This window comes from Somniosus microcephalus, chromosome 12, assembly GCF_052327205.1.
Source record: "Somniosus microcephalus isolate GS21.2 chromosome 12, FLI_Smic_1.0, whole genome shotgun sequence".
In the NCBI taxonomy this organism is placed as follows: Eukaryota; Metazoa; Chordata; class Chondrichthyes; order Squaliformes; family Somniosidae; genus Somniosus; species Somniosus microcephalus.
This window is the reverse complement of record NC_140998.1, coordinates 69,841,462-69,858,954: the sequence shown is the minus strand read 5'-3', so window position 1 is coordinate 69,858,954 and position 17,493 is coordinate 69,841,462. Positions and strand designations below refer to the sequence as shown.

The 17,493-nt window shown below is 43.0% G+C and overlaps 1 protein-coding gene across 1 annotated transcript in view; it reads right to left on the bottom strand.

Annotated features, from left to right (window-relative positions):
• Positions 1 to 523: 523 nt before the first annotated feature.
• Positions 524 to 17,493, bottom strand: part of trmt61a (tRNA methyltransferase 61A) — a 52,901-nt gene continuing 35,931 nt past the window's right edge. The window contains exon 4 of the mRNA XM_086003057.1: positions 524 to 1,219. Coding sequence (XP_085859183.1) covers positions 894 to 1,219 — 326 coding nt within the window. The 3' untranslated portion in view covers positions 524 to 893. The remainder of the gene's footprint in view (positions 1,220 to 17,493) is intronic.

The window sequence follows — 17,493 nt, the reverse complement described above, 5'->3', positions numbered from 1 at the left end:
ACACAGAGTGAATTATTACCTGGAAAGTCTTCTGGGTAGGCTAGTGGACACAAAAACTAAATTCATTCAAGCACTGATGATTGGTAGAAGGTTGAGCTAAATGGGTCAATTGGCCCCCCTCATCTGGTTCTTGGTGAATTTTGAAGGCTTTTTGAGCTCCACATCTAAATATGAAATACAATAGGATATTCTCTACAGAAAGACAAGTCACAGGACTTTACGGTCTTGCAATACTTAAAACTCAAATGTAGACAGGAGCCATGTGTAACCTTAAATGAATTTTCCAGCTTGCCAACATTTCCAAACACTGTTGTGTGGTCTTTCAACACAAGTGGAAAGTTTGAATGGTTTCACAAAACTATTTCACTAATGCACATTGTTTATAGGCAAGTACAAATATCACCAAATAAGTCCGCCGTCAAAATCACTCTCCAATTGAATTTCACGCTTACGTGCGTATGTTCACTCACCAGCGGATTGTTCCAGTATTTTTAGTTTACAATAAAGTTTGGAAGTCACTTAATATTCTTGTGTATAAAACATTTATTAGAAAATCAATTGAAATAAAAAAAAACTTCTAAAGAAACAAAGGACAGATGAAAGAAGGCCAGCACAACATGCCCACATGGAATTTATAAGTGGTTTAGAGCCCACTGGTTCATTCCATTTACAGCCCATGTACTGATTTTACATTCAATTCTATGCCGTTTCTCTGACAGAAGGTTATAGTTTCTGTAAAAAGAGAGTAAAATGTTAAGCATTTGCCATCATTCTTGGCATGCATGTACAGAACTAGCTCCATATAAATGCAACTATCTGTGGAATTTGATTCTAGATTACAGCTTTCTTTGCAAGAGAAAAAAAAGATTGTTCAAAATAACATTTCTTCGTGCCTATGAGAGATATTTTGTAGCAAAGGTCAAATACCCAGTATGACCTGCCATCTCTCTTAGAGGTGCACCACTTTTAAACTGGGTGGTTCCCTGTTGTGAATCAGTACAGCTGGTTCCTTTTGATTGGTTCTTCGGGTCAGCTGGTGTGTCCTGGTTATTTTTGTCTCCTGTACCAAGGTCAGGGAGCTGCAGACTCACAGTTCTGACATCATACACACGGAGAAGAATTTCAAATGTATTGATATCCATAAAGCCTTGCTCAGTCATAGCAAGGCAGGTGCGTTGCACTTGTTCAATACAAGGAGAGAAAGAACAGATCCTTCCACCTACATAAAAAAAAATTAAAGATTAAAAATAGTTAAAACACAGCACGTGGCCATTTTACTCATCGCAGACAAAATTAACTCACTTTTCCCTTTCTACCTTTGTTTTAAAGCTATGACACACACACACACATTTGATTTGTTCTTCAGCCTTTTTTCCATTAATTTCTAATTTGTTCTTTTCTTTTATCCCTCACCCCCTTTCAGCACCATATCTTTCATTCATATTGACTGATTGCAATTATTTTATTAATTCTACATGACCATGGTCAGTTGAGATTCTTCCCCTCCACCTCTCCTCCTGTGGTCTCAGGAGGTGATAACCTGATATGGTGGGAATGAACTGGAAATGCCATGAGGGCAACGGAAATCAAAGCAGTTTTGCAAATTAGACGGGTGACCTAGCATCTGGTTTGAACATATGATTGGACCTGAACAGAAATGGTGGAAAAGGTCAGGAGTGACTATAACATTCACTCACTATCTCATAGGGTTACATGGCAGACTTCACCATATTAAAAAAATCCAAGATGTATTGGCATGTTAAAGCCTCCATGGTCGATATTGTTTTCACAATGAGGTCAGTCACAAAGTGCTTTGGAAAAGGAACGAGACGTTTTTTTCCCCCAACACAAACACAGAAACGTGAGCAGTTTTACTCATTAGGAATTTCAAGAACGTAGGACACAATAAAAATATTTATACAAGAAACTGAATGCAGTACTCCAGATGGGGTTTAATCAAGGCTCTGTACAACTGAAGCATCACTGTTGTATTCCAACCGCCTTAAGACAAAGGCTAACATTCCATTAGCCTTTTTGATTACTTTTTGTACCTGTGTACATGGACACCCAAATCCCTTTGCTCCTCCACAGCTCCTAGTCTCTCCCTATTGTGAAAATATTCTGATTTGTCTCAGATCCAAAGTGGATAACCTCACACTTCTCCACAATGAACTCCATTTACCACAGTTTTGCCCACTCACTTAGACAGTCTATGTCCCTTTGTAAATTCCTGCTCCCATGTATGTAACTTTGTGCCTCCCAACAGTGTCATCTGTAAACTTGGGTAGACAACTCTCTATTCCTTCATCTAAGCCATCAATGTACATGGTGAAATACTGATTAAAGGTACTGTCAATAATAAATCTTTCCAGCCTATTTGTTGGAGCATTTCTACGTTGTCTGCTTTATCCTCGTTATTTTTCCTATTTGCTTTACACAGTCCTATGCAGCAATCTAACATGTACTATTGTCAATATGATTAAAAGAACATTATTTTTCCCCAGGCTGCTAACATTTTAAGTGAAATAAATAATGTTTAATGTTTCCTACTAATGAAATGTAATTTCTATATATGCCCTATTTTTAAGGCAGCAATAGATCATTAAGCAGGAAGGGTGCTAATCCCAGCTATAAGCCTCAAGATTCAATGTCTTTTAATAAACACAGGTTTAAATTTTTGCCTGTGTTGGTGCAAAGTCACCCTTTCAAGATAACTGATAGAGGAAGATTACTCTCAAAGCCCATCCGAATCAGATCAAGGATTAACAGTAAGGTCGGTACAAGAAGCAAATCCTAGTCTTAGAGTCATAGAGTTTTTCAGCACAGAAAGAGGCCCTTCGGCCCATCGTGTCTGCGCCGACCATCCCTCCCTGTCCAGTCTAATCCCATTTTCCAGCATTTGGTCCATAGCCTTGTATGCAGTGGCATTTCAAGTGCTCATCCAAATGCTTCTTGAATGTTGTGAGGGTTCCTGCCTCTACCACCCTTTCAGGCAGTGAGTTCCAGCTTCCAACCACCCTCTGGGTGAAAAAGTTCCTCCTCAAATCCCCCCTAAATCTCCTGCCCCTTACCCTGAATCTGTGCCCCCTTGTTATTGACCCCCCTACTAAGGGGAAAAGTTCCTCTTTATCTACCCTATCTATGCCCCTCATCATTTTGTACACCTCAATCAGGTCCCCCCTCAGCCTTCTTTGCTCCAAGGAAAACAACCCCAGCCTGTCCAGTCTCTCTTCATAGCTGAGGCGCTCCATCCCAGGTAACATCCTGGTGAATCTTCTCTGCACCCTCTCCAAAGCAATCACATCCTTCCTATAGTGAGGCGACCAGAACTGCACACAGTACTCCAGCTGTGGCCTCACCAGCGTTTTGTACAGCTCCATCATAACCTCCCTGCTCTTATATTCTATGCCTCTGCTAATGAAGGCAAGTATCCCATAAGCCTTTTTAACCACCTTATCTACCTGTTCCGCTGCCTTCAGGGAATTATGTACATGTACACCAAGGTCCCTCTGACCCTCTGTACTTCCTAGGGTCCTACCACTCATTGTGTATTCCCTTGCCTTATTTGTCCGTCCAAAATGCATCACCTCGCACTTTTCCGGGTTAAATTCCATTTGCCACTTTTCCGCCCATCTGACCAACCCGTTAATATTGTCCTGCAGCCTGAGGCTTTCCTCCTCGCAATTTACCACCCCACCAATTTTCGTGTCATCCGCGAACTTACTGATCATACCCTTTACATTCTCATCCAAATCATTAATGTAGATCACAAACAGCAAGGGACCCAGCACCGATCCCTGAGGTACCCCACTGGACACAGGCTTCCAGTCACAAAAGCAACCTTCGACCATCACCCTCTGCCTCCTGCCACTCAGCCAGTTTAGGATCCAACGCGCCAAGGCCCCCTGGATCCCATGGGCTCTTACCTTCTTGACCAGTCTCCTATGCGGGACCTTGTCAAAAGCTTTACTGAAGTCCATGTAAACCACATCCACAGCATTTCCCTCATCCACACACCTAGTCACCCCCTCGAAAAATTCAATCAGATTGGTCAGACATGATTTACCCTTGACAAAGCCATGCTGACTATCCCCGATTAATCCTTGCCTCTCCAAGTGGAGACTAATTTTGTCCCTCAGAATTTTTTCCAATAATTTCCCTACCACAGATGTTAGGCTCACTGGCCTGTAATTCCCTGGTTTATCCCTGCTACCCTTCTTGAATAATGGTACTACATTAGCTGTTCTCCAGTCCTCTGGTACATCCCCTGTGGCCAGAGAGGTTCTGAAAATTTGTGTCAGAGCCCCTGCAATCTCCTCCTTTGCCTCACACAACAGCCTGGGATACATCTCGTCCGGGCCTGGGGATTTATCCACTTTTTGGCCTGCTAAAACCGCTAGTACCTCCTCCCTCTCAATGCTAATATGTTCAAGTATGTCACAGTCCCCTTGCCCGACTTCTATATCTACATCGTCTTTCTCCATAGTGAACACTGAGGCAAAAAATTCATTTAAAACCCCACCTACTTCATCTGGCTCTACACACAGCTTGCCACTTTGGTCCCTAATGGGCCCTACCCTTTCCCTGGTTATCCTCTTGCCCTTAATATACTTATAAAACATCTTAGGATTTTCCTTTATTTTGCTCGCCAGTGTTATTTCATGGCCCCTCCTCGCCCTCCTAATTTCCTTTTTAAGTATGCCCCTGCACCTCCTATACTCCTCTAGGGCTTCCACCGTCTTATGTCTTTTGTAACTGCCAAAAGCCCCCCTTTTTTTCCTAATGCATTTTTGTATATCCTTTGTCATCCAAGGTTCCCTTTGCTTGTTGGTCCCACCCTTGACCTTTACAGGAACATGTTGGTGTTGTACTCTCTCTATTTCCCTTCTGAAAGCCTCCCACTGTTTTGATGTGGATTTTCCTATAAGTAGCTGCTCCCAGTCCACTTTTGCCAGATCCTGTCTTATCTTATTAAAATCGGCCTTCCCCCAATTTAGAACCCTGATTTCCGGGCCGTCTTTGTCTTTTTCCATGACCACCTTAAATCTCACCGAATTGTGGTCACTATCGCCAAAATGCTCTCCTACAGACACTTCCACCACCTGCCCGGCTACATTCCCTAGAATTAGGTCCAGTACCGCCCCCTCTCTTGTAGGACTTTCTACATGTTGGCTCAAAAAGCTTTCCTGGATGCACTTTAAGAATTCTGCTCCCTCCAAGCCTTTCACCCTCTGACTATCCCAATTTATATTGTGACTCAAATTCCCTGTTTATTCAAAATAAATTTAATTTTACTAAACTTCAGTACCAGTAAGCAGGTAAATTGCAGCAAAAGACGGGCAGGAAAGGTTAATTAAATAAAAGTTAAAATATTTATTATTTTTGCAAAACTTAGATTTGCTCCAATTTATTGTTTCAAAACCATTATTTTGTCCAGCCCAATAGAATTCAACAGCAACCTTTGAAAATATCTCCATGTCGTCAGCTGCAATGCAGTCTTTACTCAAGCACTTTAAATTACATCCAAATCCAAAAATAGCCAGTATACTTCTGCCCACCGACTTGAATTAAAAGAATATGTTCTGGGAATTCCAAAGTATTTTAGTAATTTATTTTGACACAATCTATTAAGTGTCAGATATTTACAACTATTGCATAATTCTGTTTGATTAGATAGTAGCATTTCACTGATATATACAGTAACTGTTCCTTCGTAAACGCAATTAAACACCAGATTCAGGTGACTTTTTTCACTACCTCTAGCTCTGGTTGATTACAAAATATATAGCAAAAGGCAGCCAGATGGCATTCAGTAAATTCATACTTTGTATTCAGCCTCCAAAATTCATATCCTTCAAATCTGAAGTGCGAGATAAATGCACAATTTAGGACCATAAGAACATAAGAAATAGGAGCAGGAGTAGGCCAATCGGCCCCTCGAGCCTGCTCCGCCATTCAATAAGATCATGGCTGATCTGATCCTAACCGTCAATCTACTATCACAGAACCATCTCCTGAATCTAACAGAATTAGACACACGAAATAGGAGCAGGATCAGGCTACATGGCCCCTGGGCCCGCTCCGCTACCCACAGGGCCATGTCCGATCCGAACCTAGACTCATGTCCAAATTCCTGCCCACTCCCCGTAACCCTTAATTCCTTTTACTTCCAGGAAACTGTCTATTTCTGTTTTAAATTTATGTAATGATGTAGCTTCTACAGCTTTTTGGGGCAGCATATTCCATGGACCTACCACCCCGAGTGAAGTAGTTCCTCCTCATCTCAGTTTTGAAAGAGCAGCCCCTTATTCTAAGGCTATGCCCCCTAGCTCTAGTTTCACCCATCATCGGGAACATCCTCCCTGCATCCACCCGATCCAACCCCTTCACAATCTTATATGTTTCAATAAGATCGCCTCTCATTCTTCTGAACTCCAATGAGTAGAGTCCCAATCTACTCAACCTCCCCTCATATGTCCATCCCCTCATCCCCGGGATTAACCGAGTGAACCTTCTTTGTACTGACTCGAGAGCAAGCATGTCTTTTCGTACGTATGGACACCAAACTGTATGCAGTATTCCAGGTGCGGTCTCACCAATACCTTGTACAACTGAAGCAATACCTTCCTATTTTTATATTCTATCCCCCTAGCAATGAAAGCCAACATTCCATTGGCCTTCTTAATCACTTGCTGCACCTGCATACTGTAGTGTCCGTGTGTTGATAGAGACACTGAAGACAGGAGTTGGTTCATAGGTGTTTACTAAGCAAAGTCTGGAGGGGTACTAACGGATATAACACAATATACAGGCTTATATAGCCCGAGTGGGCATTACAGCACATATGGGGCTCTTAAAAAGGCACATACACTACACATACTAACCTTTTGAGTTTCGTGCACCAGGACCCCCAGATCCCTTTGTACTTCAGTACTTTCCAGTTTCTTGCCATTAAGATAATAACTTGCTCTACGATTTTTCCTGCCAAAGTGCATAACCTCACACTTTCCAGTATTGTATTCCATCTGCCAAATCTCTGCCCACTTACTTAGCCTGTCGATGTCCCATTGCAGGTTTTTTATGTCCTCCTCACTCACTACTTTCCCTCCCATCTTAGTATCATCTGCAAACTTTGATATGTTACACTCGGTCCCCTCCTCCAAATCGTTAATATAGATTGTAAAGAGTTGGGAACCCAGCACCGACCCCTGCGGAACACCACTAGTTACTGATTGCCAGTCTGAGAATGAACCATTTATCCCAACTCTCTGCCTTGTTAGATAGCCAATCCTCTATCCATGCCAGAATATTACCCCCAATCCTGTGATTTTTTATCTTAAGCAATAATCTTGTGTGGCACCTTGTCAAATGCCTTTTGGAAGTCTAAATACACTACGTCCACTGGTTCCCCTTTATCCACCCTATATGTTACTTCCTCAAAGAACTCCAGCAAATTTGTCAAACATGACTTCCCCTTCATAAAACCATGCTGACTTTGTCCTATTAAATGATGATTATCCAAATGTCCTCCTGTTACTGTCTCCTTAATAATGGACTCCAAAATTTTACCTACCACAGATGTTAGGCTAACCGGTCTATAGTTTCCAGCCTTCTGTCTACTGCCCTTTTTAAATAAGGGTGTTACATTAGCAGTTTTCCAGTCTGCCGGGACCTTTGCTGAGTCCAGGGAGTTTTGGAAAATTACCAATGCATCCACAATCCCTACCGCCACTTCCCTCAAGACCCTAGGATGTAAGCCATCAGGTCCAGGTGATTTATCTGCCTTGAGTCCCATTATTTTACCGAGTACCACCTCCTTAGTGATTTTGATCGTGTTTAGCTCCTCCCCCCCTTTAGCCCCCTGTTTGTCCAGTGTTGGGATATTCTTAGTGTCTTCCACTGTAAAGACTGATACAAAATATTCATTCAGTGTTTTTGCCATCTCCATATTTCCCACCATTAATTTCCCGGTCTCATCCTCTAAGGGACCAACATTTACTTTAACCACCCTTTTTCTTTTTATGTAACTATAAAAACTCTTACTATCTGTTTTTATATTTTTTGCTAATTTACTTTCATAATCTATCTTCCCTTTCTTAATCAATCTTTTTGTTATTTTTTGCTGTCTTTTAAAGTTTTCCCAATCCTCTATCCTCCCACTGGATTTGGCTACCTTATATGCCCTTGTTTTTAGTCGAATACTATCCTTAATTTCTTTACTTAGCCACGGATGGCTGTCTTTTCTTTTACACCCTTTTCTTCTCAGTGGAATATTTTTTTTTTGGAAGTTGTAAAATAACTCCTTAAATGTACACCACTGATCATGTATCGTCTTACCCTTTGATCTATTTTCCCAATCCACTCTACTCAATTCCGCTCTCATACCTTCATAGTCTCCTTTATTCAAGCTTAGCACGCTTGTTTGAGATCCAACCTTCTCACCCTCTAATTGAATATGGAATTCAACCATGTTATGGTCACTCATTCCAAGAGGATCCTTTACTAGGACATTTTTAATTAATCCTGTCTCGTTACACAGGACCAGATCTAAGGTTGCTTGCCCCCTGGTCGGTTCAGTTACATACTGCTCAAGAAACCCATCCCTAATACACTCAATGAACTCATCCTCAAGGCAGCCCTGCCCAATTTGATTTGTCCAATTAATATGATAGTTAAAATCCCCCATAATTATAGATGTTCCCTTATTACAAGCCTCAACTATTTCCTGATTGATACTCCGTCCAACAGAGTTGCAACTGTTCGGAGGCCTATAGACTACACCCACTAGTGTTTCTTTCCTCTTATTATTCCTTACCTCCACCCAAACTGTTTCATTATCCTGATCTTTTGACCCAATATCATTTCTCTGTATTACAGTGATTCCTTCCTTTATTAACATAGCCACCCCACCTCCCCTTCCTTCCTGCCTGTCCTTCCTGATCATTAAATAACCTGGTATGTTTAATTCCCAGGCATTGTCACCCTGCAGCCATGTTTCTGTAATGGCCACAAGATCATACCCATATGTAGTTATTTGTGCCATTAACTCGTCTATTTTGTTACGAATGCTACGTGCATTCAGATAGAGAACTTTCAAATGTGTTTTGTGGCATTTAGTTCCTGCTTTTGCCCTTTATTACTTTACCTTTTACTCCATACCTTCTGCCCCTTCCTGACACGCTCTGGTTTTTAATTTCCCCACTGCTACCTAAGTCTATGACCTTTTCTGTTGTCATTTTTATTATTTGCTCTCTAGGAACCTCCCCCCCACTAGTTAGTTTAAAGCCCTCTCTACAGCCCTAGTTATATGATCCGCCAGGACTCCAGTCCCAGCACTGGCCAAGTGAAGCCCGTCCCAACAGAACAGCTCCCTCCTGCCCCAGTACTGGTGCCAGTGTCCCAGGAAGCAAAACCCATTTCTCCCACACCAGTCTTTGAGCCACGCACCCTGGCAAACCACCTCCTTGAACACTTACTCTCCCCGCCAAGCCCAGGGTCTTGGTCTCATGACCTGGATATTATACCCATTTATAGTTAATGGGTGGAAAACGTAGCCCTATAGTCACCAAGTCATTCTGAATCACTTATCTGGACACGCCGTGAAAACCCACCAAATCTCTTTTCCACAAATACAAGAAAAATGGCTGTTTGTCCCTCCCCACCTCCAAAGAGGGATTTAAGGATGGCTAAAATTCAAAGAAAATAAATCCAACAATTTTTTTTAAAAAAGGTACGTGCATTAAAATCAGAACCTGCTCAAACCAATGAGAGTTCAGGCTTTCTCTTTCCATTCATTGGTTAATAACCAAGTGTCTAATGGTGGTTCTTTCCATTTTAGCATCAAGGTTCAAAAGCAAACCAGAGATGAGTTTCAAAATACAAAATCATCAGCCTTGCTTACAAATGCCTCAATGGTCTTGTCCCAACCTACCACTGCAACCGCCTCCATCCTTACATGCCAACTAGTGCACCATCTCTAGCCTCTTGTCCACCCCCCCCTCCACGCCCACCCTCTTGGCATTCCTTACTTAGTAGCACAGCTTTCAGCCATCTGGTCCTCCCCTCTGGACCATCCTCCCTAAAATTAAGAGCCTCTTCAATCTGTTTAACTGTGCTTGATGGACCAAATGGCCTTTGCTCAGTCCATGCTCTTCCTCCCTCATGCACCTCTCTGAATTTCACTGGCAATGTTCTCCCTTTCTGAATACATTGGTTCCTTGCTGGGGTACAGTTCCATGGGTATCAGTAACCTTCCAGTACCTCTCCCAAGTTGTCATTATTCATGTTGGAGTCTTGACAGGCAGATTGTGTTGGCAGGCTATTCAACAATGATGGGCAACACAAGAGCTTTATTTTGCCCTCACCCACTGCCCACACACATGCACTGGATAGAAATTAGGAGCAGGAATCCTGGCCAATTTCCCTCCCCAATCCAAGTGCAGAGGGCAATTGTAGGAACCCTATCATCCCAACCAAGGTCATCTAACATGGTTGAGATTGGCACTCCTCTAGCTCAAAGTACCACTATTGAAAATTGCTAACTTGGTGATGGCTAGTTACATCTCAACAACAATGAGCCAGAAATTCGGGTCCCCATGGGTGAGTACGTGCTGTGTACTCACCCATAAGGCCAACAGAAGTGTCGGTTTTGCTCATGCACTGTGCATGCGCTGGAAACCGAAACTTCCGTTCCCTTGAAGGAAGGTGTTCGGAGGTCAAACGCGTGTGCCGGAGAGGGAGCGCGTAGACTTGGAACTTCCAATTTAAAAAAAACACAGGTTTCTCCGTGCGGGTAAGTCCCTAGCACGTGTGCGTGAAAAAAGCAATCGCAAGGCCTGCTTTTAACAAGGTAAGAGGTTAATTAAGTAAAATTAAAACATTTTTTCCACAGGTTTATCATTTTAAAATACTTTAAAAAAAAAAAGGCAAGTTTATTATTAGCCCCGTTAAAAACTTTAATTTTTTCAAAAATTTAAATTTTTGCTTAAAATAGTTAATATGTAATTTATAGTTATTTTAAAAATGTGATTTAAATTTTTTTTTGAAGTTTTACTTAGAGATCAGCCCCAAAACCTATTCATAGATTTGACGTCAAACCCATGAATGGAGATTCCCTGCTCCGATTGGCTCCCCATGGCCCATGTGATCCCAGGGGACGCTACGAACTAATTGCGCTGCTGGGATATGCGAGCACTGCACACCAGCAGCTGGAGGAGGCCCAGGATCGGAATCCCATGCGGGCCCACAGCACAACGGCAGGTGCGCTATATAAGTGTAGGTCGGGGGCTTGCGCCCGCAGGAATCCTCCGACCCGAATTTCTGGCCCAATAACTTGCATTTATATAATGGCCTTTAATGTAGCAAAATGTCCCACGGCACTTTCCAAGAGCGTTATCAAAATCTGACACCAAGCCACAGGAGGAGATATCAGGGTACTTGGTCAAAGAGGTAGGTTTTAAGGATCATCTTAAAAGGAGGAGAGAGAGGTAGAGGGGTTTAGGGAGGGAATTCCAGAGCTTAGGGCCAAGGCAGCTGAAAGCATGGCTGCCAATGGTGCAGTGATTAAAATTGGGGATGCACAAGATGCCTGAATTGGAGGAACACAGATCTCGAAGGCTTGTAGGGCTGGAGGAGGTTACAGAGATAGGGAGGGGCGAGGCCAGGGAAGGATTCGAAAATTAAGGTGAGTGTTTTAAAATTGAGGTGTTGCCAGACCAGGAGCCAATGTCGGTCAGCAAGTACAGGGGTGATGGGCAATGTTCCCTTTAAGCTGCGTGGCTGTGCAACGTTCTGAACCTCCTGCGTAGCTGGCTTTTCAATGGGATAAATCGCGCATGCACGGTATTTTGAATGGGCCATGCAGCCCCTTAAAGGGGATGCGCACTCACAAAAAATTGAAGGGAACATTGGTGATGGGTGAACAGGACTTTGTGAGTTAAGATATGGGCAGCAGAGTTTTGGCTGAGTAAGGATGTTCTTGCCATGGAGCGAGTGCAGCGAAGATTCACCAGGCTGATACCTGGGATGGCAGGAATGACGTATGAAGAGAGATTGAGTCAATTAGGCTTATATTCGCTAGAGTTTAGAAGAATGAGAGGGGATCTCATTGAAACTTATAAAATTCTAACAGAACTAGACAGACTAGATGCAGGAAGGATGTTCCTGATGGCAGGGGAGTCCAGAACCAGGGGTCACAGTCTAAGGATAAGGGGTAAGCCATTTAGGACAGAGATGAGGAGGAATTTCTTCACCCAGAGAGTGGTGAACCTGTGGAATTCTCTACCACAGAAGGCAGTTGAGGCCAATTCATTAAATATATTCAAGAAGGAGTTAGATATATTTCTTATGGCTAAAGGGATCAAGCGAGAAAGCAGGGGCAGGGTACTGAATTTGGATGATCAGCCTTGATCTCATTAAATGGCAGAACAGGCTCGAGGGGCCGAATGGCCTACTCCTGCTCCTATCTTCTATGTTTCTAAGCACAAGTTATGGAGGGTGGAAAATGGGAGGCCGTGCAGGAGAGCATTGGAATCTCTGTAGAAGATTTACATATCCTACTTATTTGGTTTCATCCACCTTGTAATGACTGTTTTAAAGTTTGCAACCCTGGCACAGACTTTCATTGCTAGCTTCTCATTTGTTTCCTGTAGCTTAAGTAGGTCATTTTTTTCTGTCAAATAAATATAGCAATTCCCATGCACATAAAACACTGGCTTATTTGCTCTCCCAATGGCTGTAAATTGCATGAGAAACCCATCTTGTCAGCCTCAATCATCTAGTTCTCACCGCATGTCAGTTTACCATACATACACAAATAAAAACTGTCTTCACATTTGATACCAATGATATCTAATCATAAGTGGCATTGCAACACTTTTTTTTCTTAAAAACTAGTTTTTGGTTTAACATTATGCACCTATTTATTCTGGTCTGGCAAATTTGACAACTTCACCATCTTTGTATATACCGTCCCAGGTAATTTTGATGATAAAGCTTATAAATTGACTAGATTATTTCCTGCAACCTCAGCTGAGACCAATCTTAGCAAATTTGTATTCCAACACCATTTTGAATTTAGCTCTTCTATAGAATCACAGTAATTTTTCAGAAATTGAAAAACTCAGAAAAATAACTAAGCAGAACCTATTTTATAGCTCAAGATAAATGACTGTGAGCACTGATTGACTCACAAGCAGATTCTTCCAATAGCTGTATCCAGTGCACTCAGCTGCTTCTTAATATCATGTGGAGTGAACTGAATTGGCTGGACATTTGCCTCCATGGGGACATTGGGAGGAGGCAGAGTAGGATCGTCCACTCATCACTTTGGACGGAAGATTTTTGCAAAAATTTTAGCATTGACTCTTGCACTCATGTACTGGACCTCACGATACTGGAGGATGGAGATGTTCATGGAACCACCTCCTCTCATTAGTTATCTGACTATCCACCGCTATTCTCAATGGGATGTGTTAGGGTAACAGATCTTTGCTCGGATTTGTTGGTTGTGGGACTGCTGACCTTTCACTATAGCCTGCTGCTTTCGGTGTTTGATATGTAGGCATCCCCGTGTAGTAGCTTCACAAAGTTGGTGCGTCATTCTAAGTTATGCCGGATACGGTTCCTGGCATACCTTGTTACACTCTCCACTGAACCAGGGTTAGTCTTCTGGCTTGATGGTGATAGAAGAATGAAGGATGTGTCAGGCCATGAGATTACAGATTGCGGTTGCATACAATTCTGCTGCTGCTGATACCCCAGCATCACATGGATGCCCAGTTTTGGGCTGCTACATCTATCCTTAGCTCGTCTCACTTAGCAAGGCAATACTAAATGATAGAGGGAGGGGGGGGGGGTGGGGGGAGTCCTCAACTGTGGAGACGAGATATTGTCTTCATAAAAGGGCTGTGCAGTGGTCAGTTCCACCAATGTTATCATGGACATTACGAGAGGGTGGAGACATCCTGAACTTGGAGAGTACAAAGAAGGGCAACCAAGTTGATCAATGGATTTGGGCATCGGAGAAAAGACTAAAAGGTACTAGGGATATTTACTTGCGAAAGAGGCAACTTAGGGATAGAATCATAGAATGGTTACAGCACGGAAGGCGGCCATTCAGTCCGTCGAGCCCATGCCAGCTCTCTGCAAGAGCACTTCAGCTAGTCCCACTCCCCCGCCCTTTCCCCGTAGCCCTGCAAATTCCTTTCCTTCATATACTTATCCAACCCCCTTTTGAAAGCAGTGATTGAGTCTGCCTCCACCAACCTTTCAGGCAGTGCATTCCAGATCTTAACCACTCGCTGCATAAAAAAGTTTTTTCTTACATCGCCTCTGGTCCTTTTGCCAGTCACCTTAAATCTGTGTCCTCTGGTTCTCAACCCTTCTGCCAATGGGAACAGTTTCCCTCGATCTGCTCTGTCCAGACCGCTCATGATTTTGAACACCTCTATCAAATCTCCTCTACTCCAAGGAGAACAACCCCAGCTTCTCTAGTCTATCAACGTAACTGAAGTCCCTCATCCCTGGAATCATTCTCGTAAATCTTTTCTGCACCCTCTCGAAGGCCTTCACATCCTTCCTAAAGTGTGGTGCCCAGAATTGGACACCGTACTCCAGTTGGGGCCGAACCAGTGTTTTATACAGGTTCTTCATAATTTCCACACTTTTGTACTCTATACCTCTATTCATGAAACCCAGGATCCCGTAAGCTTTTTTTAACTGCTTTCTCAACCTGCCCTGCCACCTTCAACGATTTGTGCACACATACCCCAGGTCTCTCTGTTACGTGTACCCCCTTCATGATTGTAACATATAGTTTATATGTCCCCTCCTCATTATTTCTACCAAAATGTATCACTTCACACTTTTCTGCACTAAATTTAATCTGCCACATGTCCACCCATTTCACCAGCCTGTCTATGTCTCCCTGAAGTCTATCACTCTCCTCCTCACTGTTCACTATGCTTCCAAGTTTTGTGTCATCTGCAAATTTTGAAATTGTGCCCTGTACACCCACGTCCAAGTCATTAATATACATCAAGAAAAGCAGTGTTCCTAGAACCGACCCCTGGGGAACACCACTGTATACCTTCCTCCAGCCCGAAAAACAATCGTTCACTGCTACTCTCTGTTTCCTATCACTTAGCCAATTCCGTATCCATGCTGCCACTGTCCCTTTTATTCCATGGGCTTCAACTTTGCTGGCAAGCCTATTATGTGGCACTTTGTCGAACACCTTTTGGAAATCCATGTACACTATGGCAACTGCATTACCCTCATCAACCCTCTCTGTTACCTCATCAAAGAACTCAATCAAGTTAGTTAAACACGATTTGCCTTTAACAAATCCATGCTGGCTTTGCTTAATTAATCCACACTTGTCCAAGTGACTGTTAATTTTGTCCCTGTTTCTAAAAGCTTCCCCACTACAGAGGTCAAACTGACTGGCCGGTCAGTTACTAGGTTTATCTTTACACCCTTTTTTGAACAATGGTGTAACATTTGCAATTATCCAGTCCTCTGGCACCACCCCCGTATCTAAGGAGGATTGGAATATTATGGTCAGCACCTCCACGATTTCCTCCCTCAATTCCCTCAGCATCCTAGGATGCATCCCATCTGCTCCTGGTGACTTATCTACTTTAAGTAGTCAGCCTAATACTTCCTCTTTATCAATTTTTATCTTATCAAGTATCTCCACTACCTCCTCCTTTACTATGTCTATGGCAGCATCCTCTTCCTTGGTGAAGACAGATGCAAAGTACTCATTTAGTACCTCAGCCATACCCTCTGCCTCCATGCATAGGTCTCCTTTTTGGTTCCTAAATCGGCCCCACCCCATCTCTTACAACCCTTTTACTATTTATATGCCTATAGAAGACTTTTGGATTACCTTTTATGTTGGCTGCCATTCTATTCTCATACCCTCTCTTTGCCCCTTTTATTTTCTTTTTCACTTCTCCTTCAACCTTTCTATATATAGCCTGAATCTCAGATGTATTTGCAACCTGACATCTGTCATACACGCTCTTTTTCTGCTTCATCATATTCTCTATCTCTGTCATCCAGGGAGCCCTGACTTTAGTTGCCCTGCCTTTCCCCCTAGTGGGAATGTACCTCAACTATTTCCTCTTTAAAGGCAGCCCATTGTTCCATTACAGTTTTGCCTGCCAATCTTTGATTCCTGTTTACCCAGGCCAAATCCATGCTCATTCCACTGAAATTGGCCTTCCCCCAGTTAAACATTTTTACTCTAGATTGCTCCCTGTCCTTTTCCATAGCTAATCTAAACCTTATGATACTATGAACACTGTTCCATAAATGTCCACCTACTAACACTTGCTCCATTTGACCTACCTCATTCCCCAGAACCAGATCCAGCAATGCCTCCTCCCTTGTCGGTCCGGAAACAAACTGATCAAGAAAGCTCTCCTGAACACACACTTCAGAAATTATTCCCCTTCTCTGCCCTTAATGCGATTACAATCCCAGTCTATATTAGGATAGTTGAAGTCCCCCATTATTACTACTCTATAGTTCTTGCACCTCTAATTTCTCTGCAAATTTGCTCCTCCATATCTTTCCCACTATTTGGTGGTCTATAGAATACACCTAGTAATGTAATGGCACCTCTTATTTCTTAACTCTAGCCATATAGATTCTGTCCTTGACCCCTCCAGGACATCCGCCTTCTCCAGCACTAACATTCTCCTTGACCAATACTGCCACACCACCTCCTATCTTTCCTAAAACCCAGGAATATTTAATACCTAATCTTGCCCTTTTTGAGCCAGGTCTCAGTTAATGCCACAAAACCATATTCCCATGTGGTTATTTGTGCCTGCAGCTCACTTACCTTGTTTACTATGCTTTGTGCGTTCACATACATACACAGTAAACCCATCTTAGATCATCCTGTATTCTCTCTTAGTTTGACGGCCCCAATACCTTACTATTTCTTACTTTAGTGCTCTCTGCCTCTCCCAATCCTTTGAGCACTTTATTTTCCCTTTCTAATGTTACATTCTGGTGCCTATCCCCCTGCCAAATTAGTTTAAACCCTCCCCAACAGCACTAGCAAACCTCCCCGCGAGGACATTGGTTCCGGCCCTGTTGAAGTGCAACCCATCCAGCCTGTACAGGTCCCACCTCCCCCAGAACCGGTCCCAATGCCCCAGGAATCTAAAGCCCTCTCTCCTACACCATCTCTCCAGCCACGCATTCATCTGCGCTATCCTCCGATTTCTATACTCACTAGCACGTGGCACCAGGAGTAATCTGGAGATTACTACCTTTGAGGTCCTGCTTTTTAATCTCTTTCCTGGCTCCCCGAAATCTGCCTGCAGGACCTCTTCCCTCTTTCTACCTATGCTGTTGGTACCGATATGGACCACAACCTCTGGCTGTTCACCCTCCCGCCTCAGAATGTTCTGTTTTGGGAATTGGAGATCTAGGGAATAGGTAAACTGGAATGATGTTTGGCATTAACACAAG